General features: G+C 37.8%; 1 protein-coding gene across 1 annotated transcript in view; it reads right to left on the bottom strand.

Annotated features, from left to right (window-relative positions):
• LOC140950222 (T-complex protein 1 subunit theta-like) overlaps positions 1-15,954 on the bottom strand; it is a 28,420-nt gene that overhangs the window by 6,534 nt on the left and 5,932 nt on the right. Inside the window, exons 5-10 of the mRNA XM_073399430.1 lie at positions 14,493-14,567; positions 13,513-13,582; positions 12,604-12,686; positions 12,162-12,207; positions 10,220-10,281; positions 8,140-8,277 (exon numbers count right to left, since the gene is read on the bottom strand). Coding sequence (XP_073255531.1) covers positions 8,140-8,277; positions 10,220-10,281; positions 12,162-12,207; positions 12,604-12,686; positions 13,513-13,582; positions 14,493-14,567 — 474 coding nt within the window. The remainder of the gene's footprint in view (positions 1-8,139; positions 8,278-10,219; positions 10,282-12,161; positions 12,208-12,603; positions 12,687-13,512; positions 13,583-14,492; positions 14,568-15,954) is intronic.

Here is a 15,954-nt window from a genome sequence, read left to right as displayed (position 1 = left end):
TTCACTTGATGACAAGGAAAGCGGGATAACACGTGATCGATGACGGCCGTGCTCTGGAAAATCTTCCTTTTTTATGCGCTAATTCCTCACAAAAGGCAAAAGAAGATTCCGCTATGTAGAAAGTACTGCGCAATACGTATTCTTGGCGAGAAAAATTCCAGCGATGTGGTGCAAATAAGGAGTTTCAACGGTTAACCACGAGAATACATATCGACATTAAGAGGTCATAACAGACTTACTATGTTACTTTCCGTTTGCCGAAACTTGGTTAACCGTTGTAACACGAAGGAAGCAGTGTTTTTCTCAGTTTGAGCTGTCGTTTTCTTTGAGAGTCAATCACCAGTTCACGTTTCAAAGCTCTCTTTTCATTTTCTCTCCCGACAATAGACAACAACACAGGGTTTCGCTTGAGAAATGCAGTCCAAATACACAGACATATGCGCTCATGTCACGCTATTTACGTTGCGTTATCATGTCACACAGGGTGTTACGAGGTGGGATTGAAAGTAATTGTTTTCGTGTACACTTGCAATGTTTGCTACGCAGTCCTTAGTTTTTTATTGAATTGACCATGAATTTACCCTCACTTTTCCGTAGTTTCGATATTGAACGCAGTGACGGCGGCTCCTCACTAACGTTCCATATTTCCGTGACTGGCCAGTGACTATCTCCACTACGTGTCAATCCTTACCCTCCCCGTGATTGTTTGCGCCTTAACAATCGGATAAAGTGAAGAACGAGAAATGTTCACTTTATTAAAAATATTTTCAGTACGCATACCCTTGAAATTCATCAAAAGTTGTACATGTGTGCGAGTTTCAGCGTCAGTTTTTAGCATGTAAACCATATCGACGTTTATTCTGGATATCGCAGCCCTTTTACAACGTCATCACTTAATTCGAATTGGCCCTATAATTCGGTCGTGAATAAGTCAATGTCACCCCCACCACCAATAACATAATTATGTCATAGATTCCTTTAATTTCAGTTAAAATCAGTGTCATACACGGCTCAACTTGTGTGCAGTAGCACAATTTTGCATTCAGACAATGAGGGACAAAAGTGTTGACACACTTCCGAAAAATGGCCCCTTTTTGCATAGTGGATATACTTATCCCCTTCCCCTGTCTACCCCAACCCCTTCCCCCCAAAATCAATGTTGAATTTTGGACCCTCAAGTCTTTTTTTTACTTCAGACAACATTGATTCGGGGGGTCGGGGGATTTACGGCGTTTAAAAGGAATGAAATAATAAATGAATTAAATGTTTGTTAAAAGCACCCGCTTTAAACAAGTGTGTCAACTACTTTTGTCCCTGATTGTCTGAAATATGTATCTGTGTTTTCCGGCTAGATTTTGGACGCTGCTGAATTTTTGTGCGATGATGTTACTCTATGGACCAAATTGTTTGTTTATAAACAACAATTTGAAAAGTTTGGTCCTGATTTGTAGTATACGTAGAGTAAAATGTACGAAGCGTATGTCATTACTTAATCTTGTACTCCCGCGCGCGTTCCTGATACCCTGTCGGGTCGAGAGGAAATCATTTGTGTTGTGATCAATGCCGCTGCTGCGGATGTAATTTTTTTTACAAGTATTATCAATAGTGGAAAAAGGATGGAAACACTAAGGTACAATGAAAATTGTTCTGGTAAATGGTTAACTTAAGCGAATGAAGTACTGCAACATGCAGTATTGTTGACATTGACTTGTGCCATTAGTGAAAGGACGTGAACAATATACAGGTTATGAACCTCATAAATGATGAGCCAGTCGTTTGTGCTATGCCCTATAAATAGATGTTTTTTTTTTTTGGAAGACCTTTTCAAATCTAGCAGATCCAAACCTTTAGCGTGTGTAGGCGTCGAACAGGTTAGACCAGGTTAGGAATGTACTTTTGTAATGATTTTAGATGACCGCCTGCCATTTATTCAGTGGCATTTTTTTTATTGGTGTTGGGTGGACAACTATTTCATTTCCCAGCTCGTAAATCACAGAATACCAAAGAAATTGTTTTCAAGATAGACACACCGGTTTGTATCATCTCCAAAACAGCAATTACTTTGGCCCAGAAGTTCACTTGATGACAAGGAAAGCGGGATAACACGTGATCGATGACGGCCGTGCTCTGGAAAATCTTCCTTTTTTATGCGCTAATTCCTCACAAAAGGCAAAAGAAGATTCCGCTATGTAGAAAGTACTGCGCAATACGTATTCTTGGCGAGAAAAATTCCAGCGATGTGGTGCAAATAAGGAGTTTCAACGGTTAACCACGAGAATACATATCGACATTAAGAGGTCATAACAGACTTACTATGTTACTTTCCGTTTGCCGAAACTTGGTTAACCGTTGTAACACGAAGGAAGCAGTGTTTTTCTCAGTTTGAGCTGTCGTTTTCTTTGAGAGTCAATCACCAGTTCACGTTTCAAAGCTCTCTTTTCATTTTCTCTCCCGACAATAGACAACAACACAGGGTTTCGCTTGAGAAATGCAGTCCAAATACACAGACATATGCGCTCATGTCACGCTATTTACGTTGCGTTATCATGTCACACAGGGTGTTACGAGGTGGGATTGAAAGTAATTGTTTTCGTGTACACTTGCAATGTTTGCTACGCAGTCCTTAGTTTTTTATTGAATTGACCATGAATTTACCCTCACTTTTCCGTAGTTTCGATATTGAACGCAGTGACGGCGGCTCCTCACTAACGTTCCATATTTCCGTGACTGGCCAGTGACTATCTCCACTACGTGTCAATCCTTACCCTCCCCGTGATTGTTTGCGCCTTAACAATCGGATAAAGTGAAGAACGAGAAATGTTCACTTTATTAAAAATATTTTCAGTACGCATACCCTTGAAATTCATCAAAAGTTGTACATGTGTGCGAGTTTCAGCGTCAGTTTTTAGCATGTAAACCATATCGACGTTTATTCTGGATATCGCAGCCCTTTTACAACGTCATCACTTAATTCGAATTGGCCCTATAATTCGGTCGTGAATAAGTCAATGTCACCCCCACCACCAATAACATAATTATGTCATAGATTCCTTTAATTTCAGTTAAAATCAGTGTCATACACGGCTCAACTTGTGTGCAGTAGCACAATTTTGCATTCAGACAATGAGGGACAAAAGTGTTGACACACTTCCGAAAAATGGCCCCTTTTTGCATAGTGGATATACTTATCCCCTTCCCCTGTCTCCCCCAACCCCTTCCCCCCAAAATCAATGTTGAATTTTGGACCCTCAAGTCTTTTTTTTACTTCAGACAACATTGATTCGGGGGGTCGGGGGATTTACGGCGTTTAAAAGGAATGAAATAATAAATGAATTAAATGTTTGTTAAAAGCACCCGCTTTAAACAAGTGTGTCAACTACTTTTGTCCCTGATTGTCTGAAATATGTATCTGTGTTTTCCGGCTAGATTTTGGACGCTGCTGAATTTTTGTGCGATGATGTTACTCTATGGACCAAATTGTTTGTTTATAAACAACAATTTGAAAAGTTTGGTCCTGATTTGTAGTATACGTAGAGTAAAATGTACGAAGCGTATGTCATTACTTAATCTTGTACTCCCGCGCGCGTTCCTGATACCCTGTCGGGTCGAGAGGAAATCATTTGTGTTGTGATCAATGCCGCTGCTGCGGATGTAATTTTTTTTACAAGTATTATCAATAGTGGAAAAAGGATGGAAACACTAAGGTACAATGAAAATTGTTCTGGTAAATGGTTAACTTAAGCGAATGAAGTACTGCAACATGCAGTATTGTTGACATTGACTTGTGCCATTAGTGAAAGGACGTGAACAATATACAGGTTATGAACCTCATAAATGATGAGCCAGTCGTTTGTGCTATGCCCTATAAATAGATGTTTTTTTTTTTGGAAGACCTTTTCAAATCTAGCAGATCCAAACCTTTAGCGTGTGTAGGCGTCGAACAGGTTAGACCAGGTTAGGAATGTACTTTTGTAATGATTTTAGATGACCGCCTGCCATTTATTCAGTGGCATTTTTTTTATTGGTGTTGGGTGGACAACTATTTCATTTCCCAGCTCGTAAATCACAGAATACCAAAGAAATTGTTTTCAAGATAGACACACCGGTTTGTATCATCTCCAAAACAGCAATTACTTTGGCCCAGAAGTTCACTTGATGACAAGGAAAGCGGGATAACACGTGATCGATGACGGCCGTGCTCTGGAAAATCTTCCTTTTTTATGCGCTAATTCCTCACAAAAGGCAAAAGAAGATTCCGCTATGTAGAAAGTACTGCGCAATACGTATTCTTGGCGAGAAAAATTCCAGCGATGTGGTGCAAATAAGGAGTTTCAACGGTTAACCACGAGAATACATATCGACATTAAGAGGTCATAACAGACTTACTATGTTACTTTCCGTTTGCCGAAACTTGGTTAACCGTTGTAACACGAAGGAAGCAGTGTTTTTCTCAGTTTGAGCTGTCGTTTTCTTTGAGAGTCAATCACCAGTTCACGTTTCAAAGCTCTCTTTTCATTTTCTCTCCCGACAATAGACAACAACACAGGGTTTCGCTTGAGAAATGCAGTCCAAATACACAGACATATGCGCTCATGTCACGCTATTTACGTTGCGTTATCATGTCACACAGGGTGTTACGAGGTGGGATTGAAAGTAATTGTTTTCGTGTACACTTGCAATGTTTGCTACGCAGTCCTTAGTTTTTTATTGAATTGACCATGAATTTACCCTCACTTTTCCGTAGTTTCGATATTGAACGCAGTGACGGCGGCTCCTCACTAACGTTCCATATTTCCGTGACTGGCCAGTGACTATCTCCACTACGTGTCAATCCTTACCCTCCCCGTGATTGTTTGCGCCTTAACAATCGGATAAAGTGAAGAACGAGAAATGTTCACTTTATTAAAAATATTTTCAGTACGCATACCCTTGAAATTCATCAAAAGTTGTACATGTGTGCGAGTTTCAGCGTCAGTTTTTAGCATGTAAACCATATCGACGTTTATTCTGGATATCGCAGCCCTTTTACAACGTCATCACTTAATTCGAATTGGCCCTATAATTCGGTCGTGAATAAGTCAATGTCACCCCCACCACCAATAACATAATTATGTCATAGATTCCTTTAATTTCAGTTAAAATCAGTGTCATACACGGCTCAACTTGTGTGCAGTAGCACAATTTTGCATTCAGACAATGAGGGACAAAAGTGTTGACACACTTCCGAAAAATGGCCCCTTTTTGCATAGTGGATATACTTATCCCCTTCCCCTGTCTACCCCAACCCCTTCCCCCCAAAATCAATGTTGAATTTTGGACCCTCAAGTCTTTTTTTTACTTCAGACAACATTGATTCGGGGGGTCGGGGGATTTACGGCGTTTAAAAGGAATGAAATAATAAATGAATTAAATGTTTGTTAAAAGCACCCGCTTTAAACAAGTGTGTCAACTACTTTTGTCCCTGATTGTCTGAAATATGTATCTGTGTTTTCCGGCTAGATTTTGGACGCTGCTGAATTTTTGTGCGATGATGTTACTCTATGGACCAAATTGTTTGTTTATAAACAACAATTTGAAAAGTTTGGTCCTGATTTGTAGTATACGTAGAGTAAAATGTACGAAGCGTATGTCATTACTTAATCTTGTACTCCCGCGCGCGTTCCTGATACCCTGTCGGGTCGAGAGGAAATCATTTGTGTTGTGATCAATGCCGCTGCTGCGGATGTAATTTTTTTTACAAGTATTATCAATAGTGGAAAAAGGATGGAAACACTAAGGTACAATGAAAATTGTTCTGGTAAATGGTTAACTTAAGCGAATGAAGTACTGCAACATGCAGTATTGTTGACATTGACTTGTGCCATTAGTGAAAGGACGTGAACAATATACAGGTTATGAACCTCATAAATGATGAGCCAGTCGTTTGTGCTATGCCCTATAAATAGATGTTTTTTTTTTTTGGAAGACCTTTTCAAATCTAGCAGATCCAAACCTTTAGCGTGTGTAGGCGTCGAACAGGTTAGACCAGGTTAGGAATGTACTTTTGTAATGATTTTAGATGACCGCCTGCCATTTATTCAGTGGCATTTTTTTTATTGGTGTTGGGTGGACAACTATTTCATTTCCCAGCTCGTAAATCACAGAATACCAAAGAAATTGTTTTCAAGATAGACACACCGGTTTGTATCATCTCCAAAACAGCAATTACTTTGGCCCAGAAGTTCACTTGATGACAAGGAAAGCGGGATAACACGTGATCGATGACGGCCGTGCTCTGGAAAATCTTCCTTTTTTATGCGCTAATTCCTCACAAAAGGCAAAAGAAGATTCCGCTATGTAGAAAGTACTGCGCAATACGTATTCTTGGCGAGAAAAATTCCAGCGATGTGGTGCAAATAAGGAGTTTCAACGGTTAACCACGAGAATACATATCGACATTAAGAGGTCATAACAGACTTACTATGTTACTTTCCGTTTGCCGAAACTTGGTTAACCGTTGTAACACGAAGGAAGCAGTGTTTTTCTCAGTTTGAGCTGTCGTTTTCTTTGAGAGTCAATCACCAGTTCACGTTTCAAAGCTCTCTTTTCATTTTCTCTCCCGACAATAGACAACAACACAGGGTTTCGCTTGAGAAATGCAGTCCAAATACACAGACATATGCGCTCATGTCACGCTATTTACGTTGCGTTATCATGTCACACAGGGTGTTACGAGGTGGGATTGAAAGTAATTGTTTTCGTGTACACTTGCAATGTTTGCTACGCAGTCCTTAGTTTTTTATTGAATTGACCATGAATTTACCCTCACTTTTCCGTAGTTTCGATATTGAACGCAGTGACGGCGGCTCCTCACTAACGTTCCATATTTCCGTGACTGGCCAGTGACTATCTCCACTACGTGTCAATCCTTACCCTCCCCGTGATTGTTTGCGCCTTAACAATCGGATAAAGTGAAGAACGAGAAATGTTCACTTTATTAAAAATATTTTCAGTACGCATACCCTTGAAATTCATCAAAAGTTGTACATGTGTGCGAGTTTCAGCGTCAGTTTTTAGCATGTAAACCATATCGACGTTTATTCTGGATATCGCAGCCCTTTTACAACGTCATCACTTAATTCGAATTGGCCCTATAATTCGGTCGTGAATAAGTCAATGTCACCCCCACCACCAATAACATAATTATGTCATAGATTCCTTTAATTTCAGTTAAAATCAGTGTCATACACGGCTCAACTTGTGTGCAGTAGCACAATTTTGCATTCAGACAATGAGGGACAAAAGTGTTGACACACTTCCGAAAAATGGCCCCTTTTTGCATAGTGGATATACTTATCCCCTTCCCCTGTCTACCCCAACCCCTTCCCCCCAAAATCAATGTTGAATTTTGGACCCTCAAGTCTTTTTTTTACTTCAGACAACATTGATTCGGGGGGTCGGGGGATTTACGGCGTTTAAAAGGAATGAAATAATAAATGAATTAAATGTTTGTTAAAAGTACCCGCTTTAAACAAGTGTGTCAACTACTTTTGTCCCTTATTGTAGCTTAGAAGAAGCAACTGGTTTGAGTACAGTAATTGGCTGTATCAACAATTTTTGAAAGTTCTTTCATTGATTTTCTTTTGGAGGGGGGAGGATTAGCCAGCTTCTCTGAGCGAAGTAGCTGCCTTTTTTTGTCCAACGTCAGCACAAGTTTAGCCCATGTATATATATATTCAAAGGCACCTGAAATATTGAAATTATTTAGACATTGTCCCTTTGAATGTTGTAAACAATTAACCTAGCAAATGCAGAAATATTTTAAGTTGTCCCTTCTTTCTCATTAAAAAGTAACCTCTGCAAGTGGGAGCCAAAAACAATTTCTGTGGCATAAAAATAATTTATGAGCAGACATCACTTTTTGGGCTGAGATAAGTGACAACTGGAAATACAACTGCATTTGCAAGCTACTTATATCCAAAAACCATCAACAAGTCTGATTTACAGACCTTTATTATTTAAAAAGCGATAAAAAGGCTGAAAACATCAAATGTTTGTTCACTTCATGATGTGGTCATGCTTAGATGCCTACAAATTTGACCCAGTTCCTTGGATCTCTGCACAGTTATAAACATTTTTTAATCTAATAACTCATCTTACCTTAGTTTCTGTTGCCATGGAGTCCAGTGGACAAGAAAATGCTACAATTTTTGCATCCTTAAGTGCCTTAATATCACCTTCAACCTCTCGCTTGAAAACCATTCCTTGAACAACCTCTGAACTATGAATACCAGAACCCTAACACGACAACAATAATCTTAAAACTGTGAACAGTTTGAACCTAGGAGTCATTTCAAAGTACAGTGAAACCTGTATTAAGCGGACACCATATTAAGCGGACACCCTCTATTAAGCGGACAGTAGCCGAAGTCCTTAAATTTATTTCCCTTATTTACTTTAAATGAAACCTTTATTAAGCGGACATTTAAGCGGTCATTTCTATTGTTGCCGACCTGTATTAAACGGACACTTGTAATTAAATTCCACCACCCAACATGCCAGACACCGGAAATGTGAAAGATTGCCTTGAATTGCCACCCACAAATTTTTCGATTTTTACATTAAGAAACATGACTTGACGAACTTATTTGATTAGTTTCAGGTTACAGGATTGTTTTCTATTTCATTTTGTGTGTATAGAGCTTGTTTCACTCATCTGATCAATTGGTTCACTTTAATAAAGAAATTAATGCAAACGTCTATCGTCATAGTCTCTGGGAGTACTCTAAACGCTTCCACTGTTCATTTGAATGGCATTTGACACCTCATATGACGTTATGTATGGAAACCTGTAGTAGGCGAACACCCTGTATTAAGTGGACACTACAGCATTCCCTGAGGGTGTCCACTTAATACAGGTTTCACTGTAGGTTGAGTTTGATCGTCCAGGTGAACGTAGTCCTGAATAGGACTGTGTTGTTTACAGTGACTGACGTTTTGACAACCTGTGCGGTAGTCATCTTCAGAGTCAAAGTGAGTTGTATCACGTCAGTTGATGGTATTATACTCTGGTTATTGATCTGATTGGTCAATTATGTCGTGATGTTATTACTACGAGAGAACGACTGGAGAACTGACAATTTGACTAACGATAGACGACTGTCTGACTGTTTCAATAGACGGATCGAAATGCACCAATTACTGATTAGGAGTCTTCATAGCCAATAACATCACGGCTTAACTGACAGACGACCAATAACATCGCAACATAACTGACCAATCAGATCAATAACCAGAGTATAATACCATCAACTGACGTGATAGAACTCACTTTGACTCTGAAGATGACTACCGCACAGATTGTCGAAACGTCAGTCACTGTCAACAACAACAGTCCTATTCAGGACTACGATCACCCGGACGATCAAACTCAACCTACTTTTGAAACAATAATCTTATTAAGGTAGTTTCATTTGCATATGAGGTATTATCATAATATATAAATAAGATATAGTTAAAATAGAAGTTTCCTGATAACTCATACATGCTGTTGTATATGAGCCTAGGTGGCCGTCCCCACCTCAATTTCCCTTCAACCCCTCCTCGGGCTCAAACTCACCTATAGTGACTACACAATGTGGAACTCCTTAATTCGCTCAATAATTAGATCAAATAACATAAGAACCTTTAAACGTTTACTTAAATCATATTTAATTATTTTACAGAATTCTCAATTAATCGTTTGTAATTTATTACTAATTATTAGATGATTAACTTTCTCTTAAATATTTTCCATACATTTGTAAATTAATTTATTATAAGCTGATCTCCTTTTTTTCTTTTCTCTTTTAATGACTATACTAACAACTAAATCTAATGTATAGAGGAAGTGGCTTCTTGAGACTTCCTCATCTTTTGAGATTCTTTTCTTTTAAATTATGTATATTTTGCATAATTTAATGTGTTTTCCCCTTCATTTATAAGTAAAAAAGGGAAGAAAAAATCAATAGACCTTCTTTTGATTCTGCTTTTGACCCTGAAAATCTGGTTTTCACAAGATCCTAGGGAATACAGCCATGAGTACAATGAAAACTCAAGGTTACGACTTCCTAATGCTTGTGCTTCTGATTAGGATTCTGACTCAGTTACAAGATGGAGTGTTAACCTACCCTAACCTAGCATAATCTAAGGGATGGTGAAGAGTTTAACATGGTTTTTCCTCAGATCTTTTCAAACTTACCAAAATCTTGGCTACTCTCACATTATCTACATTAAATGTAGCCTTCTGTGGCAGGATGGAGACTGAGAACCAAAACAAAACAAAAAATGGTAAGTATTTGTTCTGAACTAGCTACTGTAGCTCCTTAATTAAAAGCACTTTCATTTCCACTTTATTTACTTGATCAATTTGTGGCGTCTCCAACTGTGTTTTTAGATAATGCTCTATTATTTTGTACTTATGTGCAGGAATGTTACTTCATTGGGCAACTAAAAATTACTAATAGCACATTTAGAATTAGCTTGAGAAAACAGCCAACATTTGGCGACGCTACCACTCGTTTCCCTGCCAAATGACGTCTGAGAAACGAGGGCAGAAATTCCACACTGATGACGCATCACTACCCTGATCTGAGTAGTGCTTCTGATTGGTCGTACGGCGTGGGAAATTTGATTCAGCCAATAAGAAGTGACGCATCACCAGTGTGGAATTTCTGCGCTCATTTCTCAGACGTCCTTTGGCAGGGAAACCAGTAGTAACATTGCCAAATGTCAGCTACTTTCCCAGGCTTACTTAGAATGTATATAAATTTTATATTAATTTTGGTAAAGGAATAAAAAAAGAAAAAGAAAATATAGAATATTTTAAGATTTTAAAAAATGCAAAACTGGGCAAAAACTAAAATTGGTGACATGGAAAATTCCAGGAATTGTGTCATGTAAGTTGCAAGAGTCTACATCATCAATCAAGGTTGAAGTAAAGAGAAACTATAGAAAGATACATAATTAACAAATATTCATGGCAGTGAGGAAAAGTGCACTCATAATAGCCAAATTTGTTTTATTACACTGCGCGTTTTACAAACTTAAAAGGAATTTTGGGTTTTTCTGTTCCGTCAGTCATCGTAGCGGTCCTCTTAGGAAACACATGTTTACTTGTGATTGATCATTTCGATCCACTTTGTTTGTTTCTGTTTTTCAAGGTTCGTTGCTTGTGATTGCCCTCTTTCGGGCAATAATTGACCAGTTTTCTTCAAAGATTTTTCTGATGTCTTATTCTTACAAGTCTCCTGCAAGAATAAAGCAATGTCTGCCTCCTGCCTTCTACAAAACGTCCACTCATCATCGCGATTTCCTTCTCTATTCTTGAGCAGTCTAGAGTCATTCTTGGTTTTGTTTTTGTGGGCCAAGCTGGGCAAGTCGTGATTTGCATTAACTCCGCCCCCACTCAAATGATTGATGGAACAGAAAAAGCCATTCGAAGTTTGCAAACGCGCAGTGCGATACAATGAATTTGGCCATAAGAATTCTGGTAGCAGGAAAAAGGTGTAACATCAGAGGAGAATTTAAAAAGAGGCTCAATGCAGAATAATAAATAGTCATAGGCTAAAGAACCTTGGTGGGAGAATTCTGGGCAGTAAATGGAGAATTCTCTGATCTCTGATGCCTAATGAACACCCTGCTCTTTCCCTTACTGTGCTTTTCACAAACATGCGAACTCTGAAGTTAAAAGCCGCCTTCACAATTTCATTTTTCGCTGCCGTCAATCATAATTATGATCACAAGGAACGAACCTTGAAACACAGAAACTCACAAAATGGATTGAAATCCACCAGTCAGAAATCACAATCCATGACCTTTTGAACCCGTTAAAGTAAAGTTTTGTTTCCTAAGAGGTCTGTTAAAATGATTGACGACAGCAAAAATCGCAAACGTCAGTTGGCTTTTGAACTTCAGAATTTGCATGTTTGTGAAAAGCGCAGTAAGAGGAAAAAGTTCAACCAAGGCACCCCAAACAAACATTTTTGTTTATTACTGATTAACTACTGCAGTCAGTCCACACTTGAGGCCTATTACATCTCTCTTGTGATACTGCAGGTGAAAAATTAATGTACACTTTCCACTTCATAATCATGATACTTATAGTATTTAGGAACTTCATGTAGGAAACTGTTTACACTCACCACAAGCCTTTGTAATAAGTTCTGATAAGAAATCCTCATTGCCATACTAAAGAAAAAAGCATGAACATATATTTATAAGAAAATAATTAATCCAACATCAGCTAAATTCTCCTTTATTTCACAAACAAACACAAGAGAGCTCAAAAGGAGATTCTAACAATCAATCAGAAGTGACTTGCTTCCTCTGGGTATAGATCCTTCCAAAAATCTCTCATAACATTAAGAAATCCTGCTCAGAAAGAGATGCTTTTTTTTTCTATTTTGTGGTTTGGTCATCTCTATCTCTTACGCAACACAATTCTACACTGGCAAGACTGCAGTCAAAATGTACTGCAAGAGGTGGCAGTTCATTGTTTCAAGAAAGCAGAGCATGTAAGGTACAGAAAATAGATACAGTTTACTGATGTTCTATGCATACAATCATAAGATAGCAACAACATACCTGTTTACTGCCCACTGCAGTTCTAAGAGCACTGGCGACTTCATCTTTGTCTCTTAAATCCGATAAACTAGAACAGGTCAATTCTGAAAAGAAAGAAAGAAAGAAAGAATACAATAATAATAATATCACACTACTATTATTATTAATAATAATAACTTTTTTTTAAAGAGCACTGGCGACTTCATAATAATAACTATTATTATTACTATTATTATTATTATTTAGACATGATAAATGACATTGAAAAAAAGCAGCAACTTTATATAATCAAGAAAATGATAAATATAGCCATTAGAGCAACATATTACATCTTTTGTTGTAGAAATACATGTAGGAATTGGAATAGCCCATTTTGATTTCTTTTGTTTTTGTTTTTGTTTTTGTTTTTTTAAAATAATCCAATCGCAAGCAGCATTTGTAAATTGCCTATACATAGCAAGATTCACAATTGTACATTCAAAAACACAAATAAAGTTTCCATTATTATCATTGTTATTATTGTTAGTATTATTAACATACAATGAAATTCAAAAGGCACATTTTGAGCCAATGAAGTCTGCATGGCCAGTGTGTACTATCCTATGCTAACCCCTGTGCACCTTGTCCACCATGTTTCCACATGTTTATCTCACTTTAACATATTAGAAGGGCCTACTTTGGCTTGGCAAATGACTGGTTAGCTTAGCTGAAAATATTACAGGAACACCAGTTGATGACGGCACGTGCAAATCAAACAACTGGCTTGACCAATGGCAGAGCTGCTAATTGGGCACCGGAAGTCGAGTTTAGTCCTTTCCGCACGCTTTCCCATCGTCAAATGATGTTCCCATTCCGTTGCTAAATCAGCCTAATAGGGTTTAAAGGGTGAAAAGGTGCTCAAATGCACAGGTACCTGACCACTCTACATACCTGGTAATATTTCTAGAGCCTTCTTACATGCTTTTTCATAACCTTCTATGACCTCAGGAGGGGAGAGACCCTAACAAGGCAAAATTATTCATTATCACTGAGCATGTTTGAAAATATGGAATAGCAATAGCGCGAGAAATAGTACTATTAAGACCCCCATCAAGTCAAACCTGTGTCTAATGGTCACCCTAGGGAAATATACAAGGTTCAGTAATTTTTTTACCTCTGCATCCTGCATCCCTGATGCATAAAAAGCGCCTTTATTCATGGCATGCACCTCGTGGGACACAAAGATCAATCGATCAACCTGAACATGTTTTTGTAGAATAACTTGTTCGCGTGATTTCTGTGGCTGTTGTTGTGGCTGTTGTTTAACAAGGTATATTTCTTTTAGTCTTTACAACAGAAAGAGTTTTTTTTCATTCCAGTAAACTATAATACAGAATTTTGGAGTCTGTCTTTAGATTAATAGTCTGCATGGTTACATAAAGGCCCATAGGTTACATAAAGGTCTCACTGTTTTTTGAACTGAGACTCAGTGGTTTGGGACTAGGACTCATCATTTGTTGCAAATAAGTCCCAGGACTCACCATAACTATTTGTTACAAAATCACTGATGGTCAGTCGACCGTTATAAACAGCATGACTACTATAATACAAGTTTCTGTTAAACTCTACTGGAAGTTAATGAATGGTGATTTTATATGAAAATAACCACTGTATTATATTTTATTGACAATAACAATCAACAGCAACAGAAGAAATAAACCAAATGTGAAATGTCCTTGGTGTACTAGCACTTTTAACTATCTAATAACTTTCCTTGTACAACAGACCTTCTATAGACGCTTTTTCTACTTTTTCTAAGTGAAAGCCCTAACAATACTTCATAAACATACTGGAGTCTTTCACATGCTAAGGTTACGTTGATTATTACAAACAACAAAATTAAGCCAAACAACAAACTCAGCCAATTTTACCGTCCTCAGAAGCCCCTCAGCAGCATCAAGAAGAGCACCAGCAAAGACTAAAACAAAATTTGTGCCATCTCCAACCTGAAAAATTAAAAGAAAATAATAATAAATTGATAATATTATGTTTAAATGAATTTTTCAATTAAATTACATGTTATAGCTGTAGCCCTCATGTCGCATAGACCAACCATCAATGCAAAAAATGCATTTATAACAGTGCACTGCACAGTTACAATGAGCATCAACTAGAAATCTGCAGTAACATAGTGTACTTTAATAGTGCTGGGAAGTGGCTGAGATTTCATAAATGATCTTCCCAAACTCATTAATAAAATTATTCATAAAGAAAATACAAAGGAAATTAATGTTTACTGAGTGTCTGGAAATCAGATGAAAAATTGCTCATTTTTGCATTCTTAACTTCTCCTTCTAAATCAAGCATTCAGGTGAAACACCTCAAAGTTCATCAAAAATACACCCCTGCCAGCATATTTTCACCTCTCTTCTTGGTGTTTCATCTGGTGATGAAACACTGCATCTCATGCTTGATATATTACATCAAAAAATCTTCAGATTGACCCAACAGATCAATCATCTGTTACATTTTATTCATTTTTCACCATCCTGTGTTCAAGTTAAAGTACAGTCGACTCCCGATAACTTGAACCTTTCAGGGAAATTGAAAAAAGTTCGAGTCAGTGGGAGTTTGAGTTATCGGGAGTATGAAGCAAATAACCCGAAAGGAGGAAATGGGGTGGGGAATGAATGCAAGTAACATGCAAAACTTGATAAATACACAGTGCTGGACACTGCTGTATTTAAACTGGACCGACAAAAAAGTAAAGACAAAGAATAAATGGTTGTTAAAATAATTTCAACGTTTCAGACTGTAGTTCACATTTTTCCACTTGTCAGGTGCTTAAAGCATGGTTTGAGTTATTGAGGGTATTTATAGGAATGATCTGAAGGGAAACAAAAATTACTTTGAGTTAGCAGGAGGTTCAAGCTATCGAGGGTTCGAGTTACTGAGAGTAAAATTATAGTAAATGTATGAAGCAAATCTAAGGGAAATCAATTTTGGTCCAAGTTAGCTCGAGGTTCGAGTTATCGAGAGTCAACTAATAAAAAATATTATTGCACAAAACAAAGCAAGTAAGTATTTAGCCATTGTACCACATGATGTGACATGATGAAACATACAAAAACTGTATCAAGAAAGGGTTATCAATGGGCCATAGCTGAATTAATGGTCAATTACAAAGACAACACATGAGCAGGGGTGTAGCATCGCCATTTTGGCAAGTACACACAGGGGTCCATATGGTATTAAAAACTTTGTACAAAATAGCATCTTTGCTTTTCTTTAATACATACAATGTATCTTGGCAGTTTACCGGCTTTTTTACAATAGAGCATGATATTAAAAAAAGCTTTTAAAACTTTCTTCTTTGAGCTGGTTCTGGAGTGT

The sequence above is a fragment of the Porites lutea genome, chromosome 1, assembly GCF_958299795.1.
Source record: "Porites lutea chromosome 1, jaPorLute2.1, whole genome shotgun sequence".
NCBI classification, from domain to species: domain Eukaryota; kingdom Metazoa; phylum Cnidaria; class Anthozoa; order Scleractinia; family Poritidae; genus Porites; species Porites lutea.
Note: the sequence above shows the minus strand (reverse complement) of the source record. Positions and strands in the feature narration are given on the sequence as shown.